At 45.1% G+C, this 27,182-nt stretch overlaps 1 protein-coding gene across 6 annotated transcripts in view; it reads left to right on the top strand.

Annotated features, from left to right (window-relative positions):
• NSDHL (NAD(P) dependent steroid dehydrogenase-like) overlaps positions 1 to 23,246 on the top strand; it is a 35,286-nt gene extending 12,040 nt beyond the window's left edge. For all 6 annotated transcript variants that reach the window (XM_063937507.1, XM_063937508.1, XM_063937510.1 and 3 more), the window contains 6 exons: positions 1,238 to 1,399; positions 8,102 to 8,248; positions 11,264 to 11,392; positions 11,726 to 11,868; positions 16,530 to 16,632; positions 22,502 to 23,246. In XM_063937507.1, coding sequence (XP_063793577.1) covers positions 1,238 to 1,399; positions 8,102 to 8,248; positions 11,264 to 11,392; positions 11,726 to 11,868; positions 16,530 to 16,632; positions 22,502 to 22,834 — 1,017 coding nt within the window. In that variant the 3' untranslated portion in view covers positions 22,835 to 23,246. The remainder of the gene's footprint in view (positions 1 to 1,237; positions 1,400 to 8,101; positions 8,249 to 11,263; positions 11,393 to 11,725; positions 11,869 to 16,529; positions 16,633 to 22,501) is intronic.
• The last annotated feature ends 3,936 nt before the right edge of the window (positions 23,247 to 27,182 follow it).

Below are 27,182 nucleotides of genomic sequence, written 5' to 3'. Positions count from 1 at the left end.
CAGGTGAATTCCACCACCCAGCTCAGTATCAGTGAAGCCAGATGCAGTCCCAGTGGAAGATGTTTCCTCCCTGCTTGGCTGCCAGACCGGGCTGCGATAAGCAGAGAGCTGGGTTCCTGTAGGAAGCCACCCCCTGCCTTTCGCACAGCACAATCCTGCTTATATGGGCTGCAATCGGTGCAGTCCATAGAAGCCAGGGATTTATGGGCATGGGGTAGTGGCAGCCCCTCGACTAACTGTAAGTAGGAGCCACCGCTGCTTACAGTTCCTCTTCCAGCAGTACATATTCAGAGTAGATTGCTGTTACCTGCTTCCTTTACCCATCTTTCTATTTTCCACTCTGATTCCTCATTCCTACAGACATGTCCACATACAGCTATCCTCAACAAATAGCCCATTTGGTGTGCCAAGGAATTTGCAACTTAGCTGTGCCATGCAACTTTTTTCTTTAAATATGAGACTTTCTACTAATTCCTTTGCAACAAATATACTAATCTTAAGTACTTAGTACGGTATAAGCAATTTAAGATGCAAAATTCAAGATAGAGGGGGATATTGAGAGTTTGTTGACAAACAAAAAAAAACCCACACAACTGGGCAAAACCATGTTGCACTGCAGGTGGGGCAGATATAACATGTGCAGAGAGAATTAGATTTGGGTGGGGTGCGTTCAAACAGAAATCTAAATTACAGTGTAAAAATAAAGCCGCCAGTATTTACCATGCACAGAAACAATATAACCCACCCAAATCTAAATCTCTCTGCACATGTTACATCTGACCCACCTGCAGTGCACATGGTTTTACCCAATTGCTAACTTTTTGGGTTTGCTAACAACTCTGAATAACCCCCAGGTGTACGCAAGCTGGGTAAAAAGGCAAAACACAGAAGCCCGGTACAAGTGACCCACACCATGCCTTGTGCCGTGCATTGTCATGCTTAATCTGCTGCCCATGGCACCTAAGTTGCGCCAGGTGTCTTGCTCTTTGTGTTGCAAAAAGGATAATAGGTGGACACATCTGTACGTTGTCAATGAGTGGTTGCAATTGGTCATTTCCACAGTGTGTTTTCCAAAACACCAAATCATTGTTTGTTTAGCTGTCTGTCTGTTATAAACCATTAATTCATCTTTCATCATTCACCTTAAATGTAATATCCTGTGGGTTGTGGAAAGTACCAATGTTTGCTGATTTAGCGAAAATGTTATACATCATTTTATCCATTTTCTATATTCCAGGCCAGCAAGAAATGCACAGTTATTGGGGGTTCTGGATTTCTTGGACAGCACATGGTGGAGCGCCTGTTAGATAAAGGATACTCTGTTAATGTGTTTGATATCCGACAAGGGTTTGAGAATGAGTGGGTGCAGTTTTACATTGGTGATCTTTGCAGCAAAAAGGTAAAACGACATAACGTTCTCATCAGTTAAATGGCTTTTGTGCTACAGTGCTGGTTACCACGTCTGGGCTACTTCCTTTATTACTCTAACAAAAAATTCTGTGTTCCTTGTTGCACTGCTTTAAGGTGGTTCTCCACTCAAACTAATAAATCTACATAAACACCTTAAATTAATTATTAAGTTTACTTGTACATTTCTCTGCGTATATTTTTCAACTGCATTCGATCAGATTATTATGTGATTTTACTTTGTCTGGCCACACACTACAATTAGTAAATAATAAGAAATTAATCCATTCATTCATATTCCACAAACCTCAATAAGTGCATTCCTCAAAAATCAATATTCGGTAAGTAAACACTTGTTATGAAACCAGGCCTGTAATTTGTCCCATTACAGACTATGGTGTGATGTGCTGTTCAAACTTGTCACATGTGGCCAAATTGCAGATTTTTGCTTGTTATAGTCTTACTGTAACTCTGAAGTGCTTTATTTCTATTACTGGTATGCAGAAACCTGACCTTAGATTACTCACTGCATATTTCTCTATCGTCCTAGTGGATGCTGGGGTTCCTGAAAGGACCATGGGGAATAGCGGCTCCGCAGGAGACAGGGCACAAAAAGTAAAGCTTTTCCGATCAGGTGGTGTGCACTGGCTCCTCCCCCTATGACCCTCCTCCAGACTCCAGTTAGATTTTTGTGCCCGGCCGAGAAGGGTGCAATCTAGGTGGCTCTCCTAAAGAGCTGCTTAGAGAAAGTTTAGCTAGGTTTTTTATGTTACAGTGATTCCTGCTGGCAACAGGATCACTGCAGCGAGGGACTGAGGGGAGAAGGAGTCAACTCACCTGCGTGCAGGATGGATTGGCTTCTTGGCTACTGGACATCAAGCTCCAGAGGGACGATCACAGGTACAGCCTGGATGGTCACCGGAGCCGCGCCGCCGGCCCCCTTGCAGATGCTGAAGACAGAAGAGGTCCAGAATCGGCGGCTGAAGACTCCTGCAGTCTTCTAAAGGTAGCGCACAGCACTGCAGCTGTGCGCCATTTTCCTCTCAGCACACTTCACACGGCAGTCACTGAGGGTGCAGGGCGCTGGGAGGGGGGCGCCCTGGGAGGCAAAATGAGTACCTATAAAGGCTAAAAATACCTCACATATAGCCCTAGAGGCTATATGGAGATATTTAACCCCTGCCTGATTTCTCAAAATAGCGGGAGACGAGCCCGCCGGAAAAGGGGCGGGGCCTATCTCCTCAGCACACGGCGCCATTTCCTCTCACAGCTCCGCTGGTCAGGACGGCTCCCAGGTCTCTCCCCTGCACTGCACTACAGAAACAGGGTAAAACAGAGAGGGGGGGCAAATTTATGGCGATATTTTTATATAACAAAGCAGCTATAGGGGAGCACTTATTATAAGGCTATCCCTGATATATATATAGCGCTTTTGGTGTGTGCTGGCAAACTCTCCCTCTGTCTCCCCAAAGGGCTAGTGGGTCCTGTCTTCATTAGGAGCATTCCCTGTGTGTCTGCTGTGTGTCGGTACGTGTGTGTCGACATGTATGAGGACGATATTGGTGTGGAGGCGGAGCAATTGCCAAATATGGGGATGTCACCTCCTAGGGGGTCGACACCAGAATGGATGCCTTTATTTATGGAACTACGGGATAGTGTCAACACGCTAAAGCAGTCGTTTGACGACATGAGACGGCCGGACAATCAATTAGTGCCTGTCCAGGCGACTCAAACACCGTCAGGGGCTGTGAAACGCCCTTTGCCTCAGTCGGTCGACACAGACCCAGACACAGGCGATGACTCCAGTGGTGACGGTGACGAATCAACCGTATTTTCCAGTAGGGCCACACGTTATATGATTTTGGCAATGAAGGAGGCGTTACATTTAGCTGATACTACAGGTACCACTAAACAGGGTATTATGTGGGGTATCAAAAAACTACCTATAGTTTTTCCTGAATCAGAAGAACTAAATGACGTGTGTAATGAAGCGTGGGTTGCCCCTGATAAAAAGCTGATAATTTCAAAGAAATTATTGGCATTATACCCTTTCCCGCCAGAGGTTAGGGAGCGCTGGGAAACACCTCCTAGGGTGGACAAGGCGCTAACACGCTTATCTAAACAAGTGGCGTTACCCTCTCCTGAGACGGCCGCACTTAAAGATCCATCAGATAGGAGGATGGAAAATATCCAAAAAAGTATATACACACATGCAGGTGTTATACTACGACCAGCTGTAGCAACTGCCTGGATGGGCAGTGCGGGGGTAGTTTGGTCAGAATCCCTGATTGAAAATATTGATACCCTGGACAGGGACAATATTCTACTGTCGTTAGAACAAATAAAGGATGCATTTCTTTATATGCGTGATGCACAGAGGGATATATGCACACTGGCATCACGGGTAAGTGCTATGTCCATTTCGGCCAGAAGAGCTTTATGGACGCGACAGTGGACAGGCGATGCGGATTCAAAACGGCATATGGAAGTTTTGCCGTATAAGGGGGAGGAGTTATTTGGAGTCGGTCTATCAGATTTGGTGGCCACGGCTACAGCCGGGAAATCCACCTTTCTACCTCAAGTCACTCCCCAACAGAAAAAGGCACCGACTTTTCAACCGCAGCCCTTTCGTTCCTTTAAAAATAAGAGAGCAAAGGGCTATTCATATTTGCCACGAGGCAAAGGTCGAGGGAAGAGACAGCAACACGCAGCTCCTTCCCAGGATCAGAAGCCCTCCCCGGCTTCTACAAAAGCCTCAGCATGACGCTGGGGCTTCTCAAGCGGACTCGGGGACGGTGGGCGGTCGTCTCAAAAATTACAGCGCGCAGTGGGCTCACTCGCAAGTAGATCCCTGGATCCTGCAGATAATATCTCAGGGATACAGGTTGGAATTAGAGACAGATCCACCTCGCCGTTTCCTGAGGTCTGCTTTACCAACGTCCCCCTCCGAAAGGGAGACGGTGTTGGAAGCCATTCACAAGCTGTACTCTCAGCAGGTGATAGTCAAGGTACCTCTTCTGCAACAAGGGAAGGGGTATTATTCCACTCTTTTTGTGGTACCGAAGCCGGATGGCTCGGTAAGGCCTATTCTAAATCTGAAGTCCTTGAACCTGTACATAAAGAAGTTCAAGTTCAAAATGGAGTCACTCAGAGCAGTGATAGCGAACCTGGAAGAGGGGAACTTTATGGTATCCTTGGACATCAAGGATGCGTATCTCCACGTTCCAATTTACCCCTCACACCAGGGGTACCTCAGGTTCGTTGTACAAAACTGTCACTATCAGTTTCAGACGCTGCCGTTCGGATTGTCCACGGCACCTCGGATCTTTACAAAGGTAATGGCCGAGATGATGATTCTTCTTCGAAGAAAAGGCGTATTAATTATCCCATACTTGGACGATCTCCTAATAAGGGCGAGGTCCAGAGAACAGCTAGAGATGGGATTAGCACTGTCTCAAGAAGTGCTAAAACAGCACGGGTGGATTCTGAATATTCCAAAATCCCAGTTAATGCCGACAACTCGTCTGCTGTTCCTAGGGATGATTCTGGACACGGTTCAGAAAAAGGTTTTTCTCCCGGAGGAAAAAGCCAAGGAGTTATCCGAGCTTGTCAGGAACCTCCTAAAACCAGGAAAGGTGTCTGTACATCAATGCACAAGAGTCCTGGGAAAAATGGTGGCTTCTTACGAAGCGATTCCATTCGGCAGATTCCACGCAAGAATTTTCCAAAGGGATCTGCTGGACAAATGGTCAGGGTCGCATCTTCAGATGCACCTACGGATAACCCTGTCTCCAAGGACAAGGGTGTCTCTTCTGTGGTGGTTGCAGAGTGCTCATCTATTGGAGGGCCGCAGATTCGGCATACAGGATTGGATCCTGGTGACCACGGACGCCAGCCTGAGAGGCTGGGGAGCAGTCACACAAGGAAGAAACTTCCAGGGAGTATGGACGAGCCTGGAAACGTCTCTTCACATAAACATTCTGGAACTAAGAGCAATATACAATGCTCTAAACCAGGCAGAACCTCTGCTTCAGGGAAAACCGGTATTGATCCAGTCGGACAACATCACGGCAGTCGCCCATGTGAACAGACAGGGCGGCACAAGAAGCAGGAGGGCAATGGCAGAAGCTGCAAGGATTCTTCGCTGGGCAGAGAATCATGTGATAGCACTGTCAGCAGTGTTCATCCCGGGAGTGGACAACTGGGAAGCAGACTTCCTCAGCAGACACGATCTTCACCCGGGAGAGTGGGGACTTCATCCAGAAGTCTTCCACATGCTGGTAACCCGTTGGGAAAGACCAATGGTGGACATGATGGCGTCTCGCCTCAACAAAAAACTGGACAGGTATTGCGCCAGGTCAAGAGATCCGCAGGCAATAGCTGTGGACGCGCTGGTAACGCCTTGGGTGTACCAGTCGGTGTATGTGTTTCCTCCTCTGCCTCTCATACCAAAAGTATTGAGAATTATACGGCAAAGAGGCGTAAGAACGATACTAGTGGTTCCGGATTGGCCAAGGAGGACTTGGTACCCGGAACTTCAAGAGATGATCACGGAAGATCCGTGGCCTCTACCTCTAAGGAGGGACTTGCTTCAGCAGGGTCCCTGTCTGTTTCAAGACTTACCGCGGCTGCGTTTGACGGCATGGCGGTTGAACGCCGGATCCTAAAGGAAAGAGGCATGCCGGAAGAAGTCATTCCTACTTTGATTAAAGCAAGGAAGGAAGTAACCGTGCAACATTATCACCGAATTTGGCGAAAATATGTTGCGTGGTGCGAAGATCGGAGTGCTCCGACGGAGGAATTTCAACTGGGTCGATTCCTACATTTCCTGCAATCAGGATTGTCAATGGGTCTCAAATTGGGATCTATTAAGGTTCAAATTTCGGCCCTGTCGATTTTCTTTCAAAAAGAATTGGCTTCAGTCCCTGAAGTCCAGACCTTTGTTAAGGGAGTGCTGCATATACAGCCTCCTGTGGTGCCTCCAGTGGCACCGTGGGATCTAAATGTGGTTTTGGACTTCCTAAAATCTCATTGGTTTGAACCACTAAAAAAGGTGGATTTGAAATATCTCACATGGAAAGTGACCATGCTTCTAGCCCTGGCTTCTGCCAGGAGAGTGTCAGAATTGGCAGCTTTATCTTACAAAAGCCCATATCTGATTTTCCATTCGGACAGGGCAGAACTGCGAACTCGTCCGCATTTTCTCCCTAAGGTGGTGTCAGCATTTCATCTGAACCAGCCTATTGTAGTGCCTGCGGCTACAAGTGACTTGGAGGACTCCAAGTTACTGGACGTTGTCAGAGCATTAAAAATATATATTGCAAGGACAGCTGGAGTCAGAAAATCTGACTCGTTGTTTATATTGTATGCACCCAACAAGATGGGTGCTCCTGCGTCTAAGCAGACGATTGCTCGTTGGATCTGTAGCACAATCCAACTTGCACATTCTGTGGCAGGCTTGCCACAGCCTAAATCTGTAAAGGCCCACTCCACAAGGAAGGTGGGCTCATCTTGGGCGGCTGCCCGAGGGGTCTCGGCATTACAACTTTGCCGAGCAGCTACGTGGTCAGGGGAGAACACGTTTGTAAAATTTTACAAATTTGATACTCTGGCTAAGGAGGACCTGGAGTTCTCTCATTCGGTGCTGCAGAGTCATCCGCACTCTCCCGCCCGTTTGGGAGCTTTGGTATAATCCCCATGGTCCTTTCAGGAACCCCAGCATCCACTAGGACGATAGAGAAAATAAGATTTTACTTACCGATAAATCTATTTCTCGGAGTCCGTAGTGGATGCTGGGCGCCCATCCCAAGTGCGGATTATCTGCATAAGTTGTACATAGTTATTGTTAACTAATTCGGGTTATTGTTAAAGGAAGCCATCTTTCAGAGGCTCCGCTGTTATCATACTGTTAACTGGGTTTAGATCACAAGTTGTACGGTGTGATTGGTGTGGCTGGTATGAGTCTTACCCGGGATTCAAAATCCTCCCTTATTGTGTACGCTCGTCCGGGCACAGTACCTAACTGGAGTCTGGAGGAGGGTCATAGGGGGAGGAGCCAGTGCACACCACCTGATCGGAAAAGCTTTACTTTTTGTGCCCTGTCTCCTGCGGAGCCGCTATTCCCCATGGTCCTTTCAGGAACCCCAGCATCCACTACGGACTCCGAGAAATAGATTTATCGGTAAGTAAAATCTTATTTTTTATGAGGGTTTATTATTGCACTTGGGGCCATAATTAGGTTTGGGTACCTTTCTCTATTCTCCAAAGAGTAGGTGCTGCAAAGAGCCAGAAATTCTCACCAATTCTCACCATTCCCTAACCGGACTCCAGGAAGAGAATTGTCTGCCTCTCTCCTGGCTGAATTTTTAAACTTTATACCAAATACTTAACAAGTCTGGCAGTGTGGGCACTCAGACTGTCTGCTTTATAGTGTAGATATTCATCTTTTCCCTTATGGTACCCTTACTACTGAAACTTGTGTGTTCTCGCTGGCCGCGGTGGCTGCTTTTGGAGATTTCGTTTTGCCTGCCTGAGGCAGGTGAAACAATCTTTGATTAGACTCAGCAAGCGCCAACTTATCGGGGCTACTTGGATAGCCCCCAGCAAAGCAGGTATCCTTGCTACACCTCCCTTAGATAATTAGGGTCAAATGTGTCATATACTCATAATTTTTATATTTTATTTTGAATCTCAGGATTTATTGCCAGCCCTACAAGGTGTAAATGTCGTCTTCCACTGTGCATCGCCAGCCCCTTCCAGTGACAACAAAGAGCTTTTCTACAGAGTAAACTATATCGGAACAAAGACAGTGCTTGAAGCCTGCAAGGAATCTGGTGTTCAGGTGATTGGAGTAACAAATGTACTTTATTCTGCAACATTGCCCACTTTACAAGCTTACTATGTATTACTTTTATTTTATTATTTTATACTTTATATTGTTCAAACAGGGAAGTTGTACATTCCATGATCGCATTTGTAAGATGCATTAAAAAAATACATACTGTAAGTGGGTCTGCTTACTATAGTTGACAATCTAAGGGAATAAACACTGTTAACAGGCCAGATACAATGAGCGTTCCTCAGTGGTATTTGGTCCAGTTTTCTGGCATATTTCCCAGAAACAAATCTGATAATAATCCAAACTCAATTGGATCATTCTTATTAGCATTTATATGACGCCACCAAAAACAGAGGTGAGGTACAGTTGAGAAGGACGCATAGTTACTAAAACATAGGGGCCCTGCAAGCCGAAGCAGAACATTCAAGAAGCATAAGTGCAATCCTATCAAGAAATGAAGAAGAAAATGTAAGACATAATAGGCAAATGACCAAACCTAAAGCTTGTGAGCAGGGCCCTCTTCTCTGTCTCTTAATGCTGTCTTTCGGATTGCAAAGCACAACAGAATATGCTAGCACTATAATTAGAAATGGTGTACTGATAAAGCTTAGTAAGGAACATATAAGAGTCATAATACAAGGATGCACTAATGTACGAGGTGGAAACGGACACAACCACAGAAGGTCCTGCTTGGGGGAGTTTACCATCTAATGGGAGGGGATGAGGCTTAGATGCGAGGGGCATGTTCTTGTAGTTCACCAGCTTACTGGAGCAGGTTCATCGCTGTAATCGCTGAACTATAAGAATATAAGTAGGGTGGATGAGTGAGTAGCAATGAGGAAAACGCACAAAATAACCTTCTGAATCAATAAAAAGAAGAGGCGAGCGAACAGGGACAAGAATTGGATGTTAGAACACGAAGGTACACTTCCCCGCACAGTGCGAGAGTCCCGACTATAGAATCCTTCAAAAATAGACTCAAGACTTTCCTGTTTACTCAAACATTTCCATAATGTCCCTTTATATCTACATGCTTCTGTATTTTATGAAAAGCTTTTCTGTACTTCATTGTTTCTGTACTATATTATGCCATGTATCTGTTAAGCGCCTTGAGTCCTATTGGAGAAAGAGCGCTATATAAATAAAATGATTATTATTATTAATCTGAAACAACACCATTGTTGGGGGCAAGTTCAGAAAGAAAAGAGGTTAGGTAGATGTATGTGGTGATTATTTTTAAATGATACTTAGCTAGAGTATTACCGACTTATTGTGCTTCATATCCTGCTCCTCTGGGTCTACACTGTGTATTACCCAATCAGGGCATGTGGATGGGAGGATCTTGTTGATCTTGTAGAAGGCAGTAAGTGACCTGAGCACTAGTGCAGCAGTATTAGTGAGGACAGGGGACGTGTGGCATGGGCGGCTTGTGAGAGGGCTAACAGAAAGATAAACAATTGAAATAGCCTGCGTGTTGTGACTAGATGTTGGCGATTTAGCCATGAGACTTGCAGTGGCAAGTTGTGTATTCTTATGGGCATTGACTTGTAAGGCTCCACAGTGCATGACATCCGGTAAAATAGAGCATACAAAACAGGGACACACATCATGAATGCAGATGTGAAGATAAATGGTATGCACCCTGTACAGGAGAGAGTGTGCACTCTGGTGGGGAAAGAGAATGTACTATAATGGGTGCATTTGTCTCTATTTAACGTAACATGTGACCCTGTATTACTGTTCACTCCTCCGTTTTATGTGATAACCATCAACCGTCGCAGAACGAGAAGATGTAGGATGCTGTATAAAAATACTGAACGGTGACGTACTTACACTAATTTCCCTGCACTATTGCAGAGCTGAGATACATGTAATGGCTAAATAGATGCTGTGTAGTCCTCCAAAGATCAGCGATCTGTATACTGCAAATCTACATTTATCTATACATATAATAAAACTGTAAGGGCTGTGTCTATACGTAACAATTTGTTTTAGAAGTATAATTCTAGGGACTGTTTATGACCTATGAAAACAAAAACATTTTTTAGGAATTTTTGTCTTTCTCTTTGTTCCGGCATCACACACAAACTGCTGGATGAATTTGGATGGCGTTTCACTATTGTATAGCTTAGTGACCTAGGCCCTAATTGAGATCTGATCGTAGATGTGCTAAAATTTAGCACATCTGCGATCAGTTTCACAGACATGCTGGGAACGCCCAGCACAGGGCTAGTCCACCCCGCATGTCTGGCCCTAACCCTCCCCCCACCCCCTATGAACAGGTACAAATGTACCTGACGAGTAGCTCTCTGCCAAAGCAGCTCCGTGTCATGGGTCGCAACAACTGCGCGTGACGTCATGCAGCTGCCGCATGACTGCTGCAGCGATCACAGTCTGAATTACCCCTCCTAGAAAGAAACTGAGGTTTGTGCAAGTGGAATAGATGATTTTAAATATTGCAGAAATCACCATTGGCTGGGCCTTTTAAATCAGCAATAGTTTGCCTTTTATATAGCAGTCATTAGATTGTTGATAACTTTTGAGCTAGTAGTAGTAGTAGTAGTAGTAGTAGTAGTAGTTCAAAGACTATTTTATGCGCTGACAAGCAGAGTGTAATAAACACCTTTGAGTCTGATTGTGCAAAAAAATAAATAAGAAACCACTCATTTAGTTTTAGTGAACAGGCATAAAATGTGTGAGAACACCATAAACTCGATCTTCAGCATCTGCTCACAGTGAGAGTGTGAGAACGTAGCAGTAGCCACTTGTAACGACTTCAGACTCTACACTGGAGGCCTCCAGCTGCTGATAGGCATGGCGATCCACATTAGGGTGGTAGATAGTGATAATGATCCCTGGTTGGACAGGCGCAACATTCATCCAGACATCATAGTATTAAATGTTACAGTCTCTGCAGTTATGTCCTAATATAATCTGGCTCTTTTGTTCATCATTGTTCTACAAAGTAAAAGGAGTAATTATGTTGCTGTAGTGACACCTGCTTTCATTTGTTTCTAGAAACTAGTGCTGACCAGCAGTGCGAGTGTGATCTTTGAAGGTAAAGATATTAAGAATGGATCGGAGGAGCTTCCTTATGCTAAGAAACCCATTGATTATTATACAGAAACTAAGATTCTTCAAGAGAAGGTTAGACTGGTGCTTTTATATGTAAAGGTAACTGATCAATAGAAGTAAAATGTGATTCAGCTTTAACTGATGATGACATGTTACTATTATGCCATAAAGAACTGTGACTATCGGCTTCTTCTTGTGCCTAACCCCTTTAGTATGCAGCTTGATGCTTAGCATTGAGCAGTTTTTGATAGTCGGCAACAGGCACAGTGACGTCTGTAAGACATAAATAAAACTAAGTAAGAAATTATATATTCCTTTTGTCTATTGGTTATAACAGCTTTGCAGTTTATTAATGACCACCATCTCTGCATTGTTACCTCTGCTGAACAAATAACTCTATTGTAGGAGGTTTTGGGAGCAAATGACCCAGCAAACAACTTTGTGACTGTGGCTATCAGGCCTCACGGCATATTTGGGCCACGAGACCCCCAGCTTGTACCTATACTGGTGGAGACAGCGAAAAGTGGCAAAATGAAATTTATGATTGGGTAAGTGTTGCTGCGTACTTAGGGGGTAATTCCAAGTTGATCGCAGCAGGATATTTTTTAGCAGTTGGGCAAAACCATTTGCACTGCAGGGGGGGCAGGTATAACATTTGCAGAGAGAGTTAGATTTGGGTGGGTTATTTTGTTTCTGTGCAGGGTAAATACTGGCTGCTTTATTTTTACACTGCAATTTAGATTGCAGATTGAACACACCACACCCAAATCTATCTCTCTCTGCACATGTTATATCTGCCCCCCCTGCAGTGCACATGGTTTTGCCCAACTGCTAAAAAATGTCCTGCTGCGATCAACTTGGAATTACCCCCTTAGTTCCATTCTTATCTCCTCCGCTTTACACATTACCTGTCTGTACCAGCATCCTGGCCTGTTGTCCTGATCAGAATCAAGAAATTACCTCAGACTTGCATCTGGAGATGCACAGGATGAAGACACTGGTCTATGCATTCATGTAATATATTTACTTATCGGTGTTATCCAACTTTTACTTCAGTTGTTAAAGTTCAGTAACAATCCCTGAGATGCTGTGTATGTCAGCTTACCACGGCTGCTGTTAATTGATTCTGCTACTAAAACAAAAATCCGAAAGAAAAACAAAACACTCTACTTGTAGTTGAACACAATCCTTTATGTATTTTTGGGGTCGATTCAATACAGTGCGCTGTTAATAGCGCCAGGTAGGAGGTCTCTGAGCTATTCAATTCAGCACGCTGTTATGTCGGAGAATGCTGGTACTTGTGCCTTAGTCGTGAGAACCGGCATTCTCCAAATTAAGTGCCCCACTGCGATGCTGTTTGCTAAGGCACAAAAAAGCAAATTGCGATCCAACAGGAATTATTCTGATCGCCCGTCCTGCACTTTCTGCTGGTGGGGGGCTGCAGAAAATGTAATTGCCTCTGCCTGTCAATCAGGCGGTCGCGGGCAGGGGGGCGGCAACACTCCGTTTCCAGGGTGGAGACGGAGCGTAGCAGGGGCGGTGTGACGCGAACGGGGGCATGTTAGGGCGTGATCGTGCACGCAGCCGCCGCGAGCGGGGACGTGGCGGCGGGCCTCCTGCCGGCATCCTCAAATTCTGCTTGTTAAAGGGGCGGGGGGGGGGGCACTGGTCAGCATGCTGGGAAGCCTTGCTCTGTGATGGGTGGCCCCAAGCATGCGAGAAGGATTGCAAATTCTGCTAATTAGCAGAATTTGCAATTCTTCCTGAATTAGGCCTTAAATCCGCAATACTCATAATAGTGGTAATCCAGTTGGCAGCTGTGACTGACCTGTTAGTTAAGTGGGATGCAATCATGTGACCGGCGGGGTCGGGATCCCGTGTGCATGCTGACTGACGGCGACTATTCCGACTCGTCCACGAGTGGGAATAGAACCTGTGGCGAACGCAGGGAGCCACCGAGCATGCTGCATGGCAAGCGCATCGAGGCCGCAAGGGGCTTCGTTCCTCTTGCCTCCACCCCCCCGGCAATCTAACAGTATGCTGACCGCCGGTAACCTGATCCCAACCCTGTTAAATCACAATTGTAGCAAATACAATAATATGGAAAACTCAGCGGCCAAAGCAGGTGCAAACGACTAACAGACAATAGGCCCGATTCAGACCTGATCGCTGCTGTGCGTTTTTCCCACAAAAAGGGCAATCAGCCATTAACTGCGCATGTGTATGCACCGCAATGCGCACGCGCGTCGGCAAACAGACATCGCTGATCAGCGACAGGCTGGTGTGATAATTCTAACCGCACAGCCAGCCGCATGCTGATTGACAGGAGGAGGCCGTTAGTGGATGGCAACGGACTGTTTTCTGGGAGTGTCAAGGAAGACCCAATCGTTATCAGGGAGGGTGTGTGATGTCAGCTCCGGTCCCGATCAGCCTGTTCTCATCGCACTGTAGGAGAAAGTCCTGGGCTGCGCACACACTGCACACACTGGAAAAATCATTCATTAGTGAGTGAGGTACGAATGGATTTGCAGCTGTCCGCTGACTGAGGGATTTTTAGCTGCTCGGCGTACACATGCGATTGCACACTTGCATGGCGAATATAGAATCCCCTTAGGCGGCAGCTTTCTGATCTCAGTCCTAGTTCTATGGTTTTGCTTGGGTGCGCTCCCTGGGTCACTACGGGTATTGTTTCTTTATATAGAAGGGGGAAGTTCTCCTCACTGGGCAGCTTATCAGCAGTACTTCTTTGTTCCGATATAACACGATGTCCTCAAAAAAAGAATTTGTATATAGTGAAGTACCGTAGGGATCAAATGGGTTCTCAGAAATTCCAATCACATATAAGATATGATGTAAAAGAAAAAACTTTAATCGACCTAAGTGTGGCGGACCTACGTACCGGACTTAATGGGGTGTCAGCAGTGCCCACCCAATTACGCTTGTAGTATCCCTTCCTTTATTCCTGTAGATTCCAATATTGGTTCTTCCCTAGTTCTCCTTTACCTCTCCGTCCAGGTAAAACGTTTCCGTGAATAGGAAAAAATATACCAATATATAGTGAAGTATTGCTTGTAATAAGGTATAAAAGTTATTTATTCATAAAGTGCAGAAATTTTTTTTTTTTTTTAAAAACACTAGACGTCTTGATTACAATATACAAGATAAAAAATTTTTTAAATCCACCACAGATTGGTGGACCCACGTACCAGAGGTTATGGGGTGTCACAATGGCCCACCCAAACAGCGCTTGCAATGTAGCTCCCCGGGGTGTATAGCAGCAATCAGCGTGACACACCTTGACAAAGGCCCCTAGAGGGCAGAAACGCGTTGGTGACTGATTGGAGGTACCTACTGGAGCCAGAGGGAACACGCTGATTGCTGCTATACACCCCGGGGAGCTACATTGCAAGCGCTGTTTGGGTGGGCCATTGTGACACCCCATAACCTCTGGCACGTGGGTCCACCAATCTGTGGTGGATTTAAAAAATTTTTTATCTTGTATATTGTGATCAAGACGTCTAGTGTTTTTAAAAAAAAAATTAATTCTGCACTTTATGAATAAATAACTTTTATACCTTATTACAAGCAATACTTCACTATATATTGGTATATTTTTTCCTATTCACGGAAACGTTTTACCTGGACGGAGAGGTAAAGGAGAACTAGGGAAGAACCAATATTGGAATCTACAGGAATAAAGGAAGGGATACTACAAGCGTAATTGGGTGGGCACTGCTGACACCCCATTAAGTCCGGTACGTAGGTCCGCCACACTTAGGTGGATTAAAGTTTTTTCTTTTACATCATATCTTATATGTGATTGGAATTTCTGAGAACCCATTTGATCCCTACGGTACTTCACTATATACAAATTCTTTTTTTGAGGACATAGTGTTATATCGGAACAAAGAAGTACTGCTGATAAGCTGTCCAGTGAGGAGAACTTCCCCCTTCTATATAAAGAAACAATACCCGTAGTGACCCAGGGAGCGCACCCCAGCAAAACCATAGAACTAGGATTGAACTTTTTGGGAAATTGATAACCGTCCCAGCTGGGAGATTGCAGCACCTCTGAACTGAAGCGCCATCTGTACATTTGTTTCTGTGTTCTGATCTCAGGACAACAATTTTAGCAGCCCAGCGATCAGTTCTGAATCACCCCTCAATGTCGGCAATATTTGGAGAGGTGCAAAAATCAGGTAATTCTGTGATTTGAAAAGTGGCTTTTCCATCATCCAGATTTAGGGGTAAATTTACTAAGATGGGAGTTCTGTTTAAGATGGGATGTTGCCCATAGCAACCAGTCAGATTCCAGGTATTACCTTCTAGAAGGTGCTAGATAAATGAGAAGTAGAATCTGATTGGTTGCTATGGGCAACATCCCATCTTAAATAGAACTCCCATCTTAGTAAATTCACCCCTTACTGTCTACCAATTGTTCATTCAAGTAACTTACAGAACACAGAAACGTGATTTTGCACCAGACGGCATTTATTCCTTCCTTACACTACAGGAGGCAGAATACTGCACTCCCTACAGTCACCTCTATGTGACATACAGAATTTGTGAACGTTCATGTACTAATAGCTGCAGTAGTGACAAGCTCAGAATCTGCACTTTTTTCAGCCATTCTTATTCCTTACGCAAGATGAGATGTGTTACATTGTCTTTGTATGGTTTGGCTATGCCTTTCAATTAGAGACACTTGTACTGCAAATATATTCTGTTTATGTATATTTAACACAAGAGTGCACATACAATATGGCAGGCGGGCATACTGTTATTCTTTCCATATGGTACCCACTCCCTTAGGGCTCTAAGCTGCTGTCACTATTTACAATGTAGAGCTTTCGTGAGTTAAAAAATAAGTAGGGACACCTAATCAATAATTAAAACACATCAAGAAAGTGATCTTGCCGTTGCTGTCCCCATATGTCACAATGCCCCAGTAGTGTGGCGTAACCACCAGAGTTGTAAGCTTCAGATCTCCTCACCTACAGAACACCTAGTCACAGAGCCTTCATTGTCCATCATGTAAGCAGTAGCAGCCAGGTGCCGTGCTTGCTGACATGCAGGCAGCAATTACATAACCAGTTCATTGAAATTCTCACGTTGCACCCAAAAAAAAATAACACCAGGGTGCTTACTGATCATAGTATACTGCCAGCAGAGTTGTGTTTGACAATGCTTTCTTACCTTTTATTTCTAGAAATGGGAAGAATTTGGTGGATTTTACGTATGTGGAAAATGTGGTACATGGTCATATACTGGCAGCTGAGTACCTGCAGAAAGACTCTCCTCTGTGCGGAAAGGTGCGGTATTAGTGGTTTCTCTATCGTCCTAAGTGGATGCTGGGGTTCCTGAAAGGACCATGGGGAATAGCGGCTCCGCAGGAGACAGGGCACAAAAGTAAAGCTTTTACAGGTCAGGTGGTGTGTACTGGCTCCTCCCCCTATGACCCTCCTCCAGACTCCAGTTAGATTTTTGTGCCCGGCCGAGAAGGGTGCAATTCTAGGTGGCTCTCATAAAGAGCTGCTTAGAGAGTTTAGCTTAGGTTTTTTATTTTACAGTGATTCCTGCTGGCAACAGGATCACTGCAACGAGGGACAGAGGGGAGAAGAAGTGAACTCACCTGCGTGCAGGATGGATTGGCTTCTTGGCTACTGGACATGAAGCTCCAGAGGGACGATCACAGGTACAGCCTGGATGGTCACCGGAGCCACGCCGCCGGCCCCCTCACAGATGCTGAAGCAAGAAGAGGTCCAGAATCGGCGGCTGAAGACTCCTGCAGTCTTCTTAAGGTAGCGCACAGCACTGCAGCTGTGCGCCATTTTCCTCTCAGCACACTTCACACGGCAGTCACTGAGGGTGCAGGGCGCTGGGGGGGGGGCGCCCTGGGAGGCAAATGAAAACCTTTAAAAAGGCTAAAAATACCTCACATATAGCCTCCGGAGGCTATATGGAGATATTTACCCCTGCCTAAATGTACTAAATAGCGGGAGACGAGCCCGCCGGAAAAGGGGCGGGGCCTATCTCCTCAGCACACGGCGCCATTTTCTGTCACAGCTCCGCTGGTCAGGAAGGCTCCCAGGTCTCTCCCCTGCACTGCACTACAGAAACAGGGTATAACAGAGAGGGGGGGCAAAATAAATGGCAATATATTAATATAAAAGCAGCTATAAGGGAGCACTTAATCATAAGGCTATCCCTGTCATATATAGCGCTTTTTGGTGTGTGCTGGCAGACTCTCCCTCTGTCTCCCCAAAGGGCTAGTGGGTCCTGTCTTCGTATAGAGCATTCCCTGTGTGTCTGCTGTGTGTCGGTACGTGTGTGTCGACATGTATGAGGACGTTATTGGTGTGGAGGCGGAGCAATTGCCAAATATGAGGATGTCACCTTCTAGGGGGTCGACACCAGAATGGATGCCTTTATTTGTGGAATTACGGGATAGCGTCAACTCGCTTAAGCAGTCGTTTGCCGACATGAGGCGGCCGGACACTCAATTAGTGCCTGTCCAGGCGCCTCAAACACCGTCAGGGGCTGTAAAACGCCCCTTGCCTCAGTCGGTCGACACAGACCCAGACACAGGCACTGATTCCGGTGGTGAAGGTGACGAATCAACCGTATTTTCCTAGAGATGAGCGGGTTCGGTTTTACTCGGTTTTACTCGGTTCTCAAAACGGCATCTAATTGGCTCACGGATGTCACGTGTTTTGGATAGCCAATAAGATTCGGTTTTGAGAACCGAGTAAAACCGAGTAAAACCGAATCCGCTCAGTAGGGCCACACGTTATATGATTTTGGCAATAAAGGAGATGTTACATTTAGCTGATACTACAGGTACCACTAAACAGGGTATTATGTGGGGTGTGAAAAAACTACCAGTAGTTTTTACCGAATCAGAAGAATTAAATGACGTGTGTGATGAAGCGTGGGGTGCCCCGATAAAAAACTGCTAATTTCAAAGAAGTTATTGGCTTTATACCCTTTCCCGCCAGAGGTTAGGGAGCGCTGGGAAACGCCTCCTAGGGTGGACAAAGCGCTAACACGCTCATCAAAACAAGTGGCGTTACCCTCTCCTGAGACGGCCGCACTTAAAGATCCATCAGATAGGAGGATGGAAAATATCCAAAAAGGTATATACACACATGCAGGTGTTATACTACGACCAGCTATTGCGACTGCCTGGATGTGCAGTGCTGGGGTAGTTTGGTCAGAGTCCCTGATCGAAAATATTGATACCCTGGACAGGGACAATATTTTACTGTCGTTAGAACAAATAAAGGATGCATTTCTTTATATGCGTGATGCACAGAGAGATATCTGCACACTGGCATCACGGGTAAGTGCTATGTCCATTTCGGCCAGAAGAGCTTTATGGACACGACAGTGGACAGGCGATGCGTAGAGGAGTTATTTGGGGTCGGTCTATCGGATTTGGTGGCCACGGCTACGGCCGGGAAATCCACCTTTCTACCTCAAGTCACTCCCCAACTGAAAAAGGCACCGACCTTTCAACGCAGCCCTTTCGTTCCTTTAAAAATAAGAGAGCAAAGGGCTATTCATATCTGCCACGAGGCAGAGGACGAGGGAAGAGACAGCAACAGGCAGCTCCTTCCCAGGAACAGAAGCCCTCCCCGGCTTCTACAAAAGCCTCAGCATGACGCTGGGGCTTCGCAAGCGGACTCGGGGGCGGTAGGCGGTCGTCTCAAGAATTACAGCGCGCAGTGGGCTCACTCGCAGGTAAATCCCTGGATCCTGCAGATAATATCTCAGGGGTGCAGGTTGAAATTAGAGACAGAGCCACCTCGCCGTTTCCTGAAGTCTGCTTTACCAACGTCCCCCTCAGAAAGGGAGACGGTTTTGGAAGCCATTCACAAGCTGTATTCTCAGCAGGTGATAGTCAAGGTACCTCTTCTACAACAAGGGAAGGGGTATTATTCCACTCTTTTTGTGGTACCGAAGCCGGATGGCTCGGTAAGGCCTATTCTAAATCTGAAGTCCTTGAACCTGTACATAAAGAAGTCCAAGTTCAAGATGGAGTCACTCAGAACAGTGATAGCGAACCTGGAAGAAGGGGACTTTATGGTATCCTTGGACATCAAGGATGCGTATCTCCACGTTCCAATTACCCCTCACACCAGGGGTACCTCAGGTTCGTTGTACAAAACTGTCACTATCAGTTTCAGACGCTGCCGTTTGGTTTGTCCACGGCACCTCGGGTCTTTACAAAGGTAATGGCCGAGATAATATTTCTTCTTCGAAGAAAAGGCGTATTAATTATCCCATACTTGGACGATCTCCTAATAAGGGCAAGGTCCAGAGAACAGCTAGAGATGGGTTTAGCACTATCTCAAGAGGTGCTAAAGCAGCACGGATGGATTCTGAATATTCCAAAATCCCAATTAATGCCGACAACTCGTCTGCTGTTCCTGGGGATGATTCTGGACACAGTTCAGAAAAAGGTTTTTCTTCCCGAAGAAAAAGCCAAGGAGTTATCTGACCTGGTCAGGAACCTCCTAAAACCAGGAAAGGTGTCTGTACATCAATGCACAAGAGTCCTGGGAAAAAATGGTAGCTTCTTACGAAGCAATCCCTTTCGGCAGATTCCATGCAAAGGGATCTGTTGGACAAATGGTCAGGGTCGCATCTTCAGATGCACCTGCGGATAACCCTGTCGCCGAGGACAAGGGTATCCCTTCTGTGGTGGTTGCAGGAGGCTCATCTATTGGAGGGCCGCAGATTCGGCATGCAGGATTGGATCCTGGTGACCACGGAGGCCAGCCTGAGAGGCTGGGGAGCAGTCACACAGGGAAGAAATTTCCAGGGAGTGTGGTCGAGCCTGAAAAAGTCTCTTCACATAAGCATTCTGGAACTAAGAGCAATCTACAATGCTCTAAGCCAGGCGGAACCTCTGCTTCAAGGAAGACCGGTGTTGATCCAGTCGGACAACATCACGGCAGTCGCCCATGTAAACAGACAGGGCGGCACAAGAAGCAGGAGGGCAATGGCAGAAGCTGCCAGGATCCTTCGCTGGGCGGAGAATCACGTGATAGCACTGTCAGCAGTATTCATCCCGGGCGTGGACAACTGGGAAGCAGACTTCCTCAGCAGACACGACCTTCACCCGGGAGAGTGGGGACTTCATCCAGAAGTTTTCCACATGCTATTAAACCGTTGGGTAAAACCAATGGTGGACATGATGGCGTCTCGCCTCAACAAAACACTGGACAGGTATTGCGCCAGGTCAAGAGATCCGCAGGCAATAGCTGTAGACGCGCTGGTAACACCTTGGGTGTACCAGTCGGTATATGTGTTTCCTCCTCTGCCTCTCATACCAAAGGTATTGAGGATTATACGGCAAAGAGGAGTAAGACTAGTGGCTCCGGATTGGCCAAGAAGGACTTGGTACCCGGAACTTCAAGAGATGGTCACGGACGATCCGTGGCCTCTACTTCTGAGAAGGGACCTGCTTCAGCAGGGTACTTGTCTTTTTCAAGAATTACCGCGGCTGCGTTTGACGGCATGGCGTTTGAATGCCAGATCCTAAAAGGAAAAGGCATTCCAGAAGAAGTCATTCCTACCTTGATAAAGGCAAGGAAGGAAGTCACCGCGAAGCATTATCGCCGTATTTGGCGAAAATATGTTGCGTGGTGCGAGCAGCGGAGTGCTCCGATGGAGGAATTTCAACTGGGTCGTTTTCCTACATTTCCTGCAATCAGGATTGTCTATGGGTCTCAAATTGGGATCTATTAAGGTTCAAATTTCGGCCCTATCAATATTCTTCCAAAAAGAATTGGCCTCAGTCCCTGAGGTCCAGATTTTTATCAAAGGAGTACTGCATATACAGCCTCCTGTGGTGCCTAAGGTGGCACCGTGGGATCTAAATGTAGTTTTAGATTTCCTCAAATCCAATTGGTTTGAACCACTAAAGAATGTGGATTTGAAATATCTCACATGGAAAGTGACTATGTTACTGGCCCTGGCTTCGGCCGGGAGAGTATCTGAACTGGCGGCTTTGTTTTATAAAAGCCCTTATTTAATTTTCCATTCGACATAGGGCAGAGCTGCGGACGCGTCCGCATTTTCTCCCTAAGGTGGTATCAGCGTTTTACCTGAACCAGCCTATTGTAGTGCCTGCGGCTACAGACGACTTGAAGGACTCCAAGTTGTTGGACGTTGTCAGAGCCTTAAAAATATACATTTAAAGGACGGCTGGAGTCAGAAAATCTGACTCGCTGTTTATACTGTATGCACCCAACAAGTTGGGTGCACCTGCTTCTAAGCAGTCGATTGCTCGTTGGATTTGTAACAAAATTCAACTTGTACATTCTGTGGCAGGCCTGCCACAGCCTAAATCTGTTAAGGCCCATTCCGCAAGGAAGGTGGGCTCATCTTGGGCGGCTGCCCGAGGGGTCTCGGCATTACAACTCTGCCGAGCAGCTACGTGGTCAGGGGAGAACACGTTTGTAAATTTTTACAAATTTGATACCCTGGCAAAGGAGGACCTGGAGTTCTCTCATTCGGTGCTGCAGAGTCATCCGCACTCTCCCGCCCGTTTGGGAGCTTTGGTATAATCCCCATGGTCCTTTCAGGAACCCCAGCATCCACTTAGGACGATAGAGAAAATAAGAATTTACTTACCGATAATTCTATTTCTCGGAGTCCGTAGTGGATGCTGGGCGCCCATCCCAAGTGCGGATTATCTGCAATACTTGTACATAGTTATTGTTAACTAATTCGGGTTATTGTTTAGGAAGCCATCTTTCAGAGGCTCCTCTGTTATCATACTGTTAACTGGGTTTAGATCACAAGTTGTACGGTGTGATTGGTGTGGCTGGTATGAGTCTTACCCGGGATTCAAAATCCTCCCTTATTGTGTACGCTCGTCCGGGCACAGTACCTAACTGGAGTCTGGAGGAGGGTCATAGGGGGAGGAGCCAGTACACACCACCTGACCTGTAAAAGCTTTACTTTTGTGCCCTGTCTCCTGCGGAGCCGCTATTCCCCATGGTCCTTTCAGGAACCCCAGCATCCACTACGGACTCCGAGAAATAGAATTATCGGTAAGTAAATTCTTATTTTTTTGTTTATTGTTATTTATATAATAATACATACAATAGCGCTATTTTATCATGTTCACAGATGTTCATTTTCCTAATGTCATTTGTCTTTATTTAGGCCTACCACATCACAAATGATGAGCCTATCCCATTCTGGACATTCCTTTCCCGCATTCTGATTGGTCTGAATTATGAAGCCCCGAAGTACAAGATCCCTTTCTTGTTGGCTTACTACCTTGCTCTTTTCTTGTCTATTTTGGTCTTAATTCTGAGTCCTCTTGTCAAAATTAAGTCCACTTTTACACCAATGAGAGTTGCACTGGCTGGGACTTATCACTATTACAGCTGTGAGCGGGCCAAGAAGGACATGGGCTACAAGCCTGTGGTCAGCCTGGACAAAGCTGTGGAGAAGACCGTTCAGAGCTACTCACATCTGAAGAAAGCTAGTTAGATATCAATGCCCCCTCTCCCCCGCAATGTGGGACATTTATGAGAACCGCTGTATAGGCAGCTGCAGGAAAGGTGATGGTGACCATAGCAAAGATGTTCTACTTGATTTTCTAAAGTGTGCTAGAAAAATTACGGAACCTGATTGGTTGCTGAGGAGAAAGTCACCTTTTACATAGTTAAATAACGATTTTCATAAATGTCCCCTATTGTATGTAGATTTTGTAATTCACAACAAAATTTGAGGTATTCTTTTGCCTCCTTGAATTTTTAATGTCCTCAACCTATTGTTGAAATCCACCTCAATCCTGCATCTATTTTCTCAGCTGTAAATGTTCATATTGAATGTAATATTCCTAAATATTGTAAAGGAAACTAATACTATTAAGCAGTTGAATAAAAAAGTTGTCAACTAATTTGTCCATTTAGGTTAAATGTGTTATACTTTCTGTACACTGATGCAGATTATTACTGTAATCCCTGCTGATACTAAGCATGTTGCTATGACAATCAGCACAAGCATAAATTACTATTTAATAGAAATCACTATTGCTCTTTTGACTGTAACTTCCAACCCTACATCGCCCCAATCTTTTCATCGTTTCACCTTTTGGTCTATTGTGTGATAGGTGCTCCTTGCAGGTCACCCAGTCTGCTTAGTTGCAGTATACAGATGTAGCCATGCTCCTCTTACTGCGATGCTGCATGGCGTGCCAGGCTGTGTTATTCGCAGCCGGTGATCGCTTCATTAATTTCTGTAGGAGTTAATGGAGCGATTGCCAGCTGTGAGTAGTTGCAGCCTGGCATGTCATGCAGAATCACAGCAAAGATGAACATGGCTACATCTGTATGTAAAAGATAAATTTCCTTGCGGCATTTATATACTAAATTACATTTCAAGCCAGTCTGTAGTATGCAGTCTTACTATACTGCAGTTATTTCCTATGTCTCGGGATAGGTATTTCCTACATACAGCGTTATATAGAACCCGGCATGCTGACATGGTACTAATGCGTTGTAAAGCACTATAACTATGATGGTTTTTGAACTTTAAACATGATGGTAAAGCTTTATGATTAAAGTTATGAAGTCATCACCGTTGCAGTACTGTAAATTACATTTCTAGCGTGTCGGCATGCCGAGCTCTACATAACGCTAAAAAAAGAAGGTTTGTTCTGAACTGTTCGCCCGTGTGGCGCAGTGCAGCCCGTCCACTACAAATGCCAAAGTAAAAATCACCAATTTTACAAGAGCAGTATACAATACGAGATATGGGGTGGTATCTGTCTATGTACAGGGCGCATATAAAATATTTATAACGTGGAATACATCCCTTTTATTATTGAGAAGATGGTATATCCTTCATATGACAACTTGATGGTTTCTCTGATTTCTCCTTCCTCCTCTCGTAGAGTCATATAGTGATCCCAATGTTCATATAAAACAGAAGTAAAGAAAAAATGTGTAGAACAGTTTTTCACCAATTGGTTATTTCCACAAATTTAGGAAATAAACGGGCGTACCCCACTCACACAGAGACAAGTGAGTGGAAACCCATAAAGGTATCTTTCAACCAGATAAATTTCTTTAGAGTGTTGAAGACTAAATTTCAGGAGCGTACCCAAAACTCACAATAGTGAAATTGTGAGAAATCACATAAAGGTATCTTTAAAATCTTTTGATCTGTCAGATGCGTACCCCAACTTACACAGTTTGCAGTTGGAACATATACATAAAGGTATCTTTTAAATTTTCTACCACCAAGGAAAATGCGTACCACAACTCGCTGGATATGGAGGTGTTCAACTCCTATCATGGTATCTTTATCCTCGGTCTCAGGAAATTATTCCACACGATACACAGGATACACGAAGAAAACAGGGAAGGATTCCTCTTTGTTTAGTTAAAACGGAGGGTTTATTTCCCAAATGCATTAAAAAGTCAAAAACATTTCTTCTTAAGAACAGATGTCGAAATACAAATAACAAAAATAAAAATTCAAAGATAAATCCAAATCTAGTCGTCCCAGGCTACTCACAGTACTGTTTGTTCAACGCGTTTCGGTCTTTAGCAGGACCTTTATCAAGAACTGTCTGTACTGTGGGGAGTCTGGATTTTTATATTACAAACATCCAATCAGTGAGCAGCAGGAAATCGCATCATTAATTGATTACATAATTCCATTTCTTTAAAACATCAACAAAATATGTAGATATTCAAACGGAGTAAACCTTCATTGTGTTAAACACTATTCCAAATGTGCTGTGTGAAATATGAGACCCCAAAAGGCCTTATTCGGGCCATAATCACATAAACCGCTAAGAATTATGGGAAATGTAGGAAATAGGGCTAAGCTCCATGCCCATATAAGGAGTTCCGCCGGACATTGTAAATCCTATGGCTGAGAAGGAATTTGCCAATATTGCAAAAACATGACTGGTAAACATGATAAACCAGAAAACTTTAGGTATCTAAACTATACGTTTAGTGTTGCAAGTATTAAAGTCCTTTTTCCGTCCGTGATCGGATGATACCGCTGAGACTTGTGGGGGATGTAGTTTCTTTGCGGGACTCTTATGCCCTTATAGGGAGATCCGCCGGAAGCCGAATGGCGGTTGTTTGGTTATGTCCTCCGTTGTTTCTTCATATTGGTTCCGTGTCTGTACAGTGACCGGAAATGACGTCATGCATAATCGAATCGTTCTCAGGGGAATCATGGGATACGTTGTTCGATGGCATAGTTACACGGACTTCAATGTAGTTAACTAATAATTGAACAAAGTATATAAATAGGTGTTAGTGTTCATAATACACAGATAGATGTTATTCTTGAACAATCACATGCATTATTTTTAAAAAACGAATGCAAATAAAAGATGTCATTTTTTTACAGAAACCATTTCAATTCAAAATCACAGTTTAAACCGTGGGGATTCAAGGTTCCATAAGTGAAAATGTATTGCATCTCTGATTTTGCAAGTTGTGAAGCTAGATCTTTACTGCGTTTATTTCCTTGGACATGTTTAATCCCATAAAACCATATTGCATCCATAATAGAACAATTATGTTTGGACTGAAAATGAGCAGAAAGCGATTGGGTAGATAATCCCTTTTTTATGTTTCTAACGTGCTCACCAAGGCGGACTTTTAATGCCCTGCTGGCATGGCCGGATTAACAATGGGGCGGATGGAGCTGCAGCTCCAGGCCGCCCCATCAAAATAGGCCCAAAGCGTCTCCTTTGCTGCGGCTGCAGACAGGAAAACATTTTTTCCTGCTACAGCAGCCTGACCCAGTCCGTCCGAAGCCCCGCCCCCCAGTTGCGATCCCCCCTTTCTCCTCTCACTCCGCTTCGGCGGATCAAACACTGCCGCCGAAGGAATAAAGAAACGGCTTACCCTGGACTGGTGCCTTTGTGCCGCATATGCTGTGATGTCAGGAACTGGGACATCACAGAGGCACCGCTCCGCTACCACCGAGCTGGGTGAGCACTGAAGGAAGCAGCAGCGCGGTGACAGCACAGCAAGCAGCTCAGTTGAGGCTGCCTGAGCACGGCATCGTGACTGATCCTCCTGAGGTGAGGTATCAGTCCTGCTGGCTGCCAGCCTGGTGCTGCTAATTTAAAAAGTATAATTGAGACATTGCCTTGGTATATGGGATACATTATATATATATATATATATATATATATATATATATATTATATACTCATATGTAGTAACTCTATATATGTGTTTGCAGTGAATATATGTGTGTGTGTGTGTGTGTGTGTGTGTGTGTGTGTGTGTGTAGAAATATATTTTTCGGGGGCAAATGCAGGATTTTTAGGGAGGGGTGGGGGTCCAGATTTGCATATATATATATATATATAATTATACACGAATAAATATATATATATTTATTTACACACACGCTGTGAAGCAGATAGGCAGCACTCACCAGACTTTTAAAGATAGAAATGCGTCCTTTATTTTATATATATATATATATATATATATATATATTGAACAGAGAGAGAGGGAGAGAGAGAGACATGGAGAAAATAAGAGACAGACAGGCACAGAGACAGCAGACACAGGGAGAGAGACAGATGTGGGGAGGGAGAGGCACACACAAGGATAAATAGAGAGACAGACACGGGGAGAGAGAAAGAGACAGACATGGAGAGGGCAAAAGAGACAGAAATGGGGAGGGAGAGAAAGAGATGGAGAGAGAGATAGAGACAAAGGGCGGGATGTATATTAAAATACATTGCCGCCCCTCGCATCGATGCTAATCGCATATATACTAACAGAGGCCCCCGCGATACCTGTAAGGTGGTGTGCGGGGGGTCTCCGTCAGTGCGTCACCTCCC

Source organism: Pseudophryne corroboree, chromosome 8, assembly GCF_028390025.1.
Source record: "Pseudophryne corroboree isolate aPseCor3 chromosome 8, aPseCor3.hap2, whole genome shotgun sequence".
NCBI lineage: Eukaryota > Metazoa > Chordata > Amphibia > Anura > Myobatrachidae > Pseudophryne > Pseudophryne corroboree.
The sequence above is the reverse complement of the archived record's forward strand: the minus strand, read 5'-3'. Positions and strand labels throughout refer to the sequence as shown.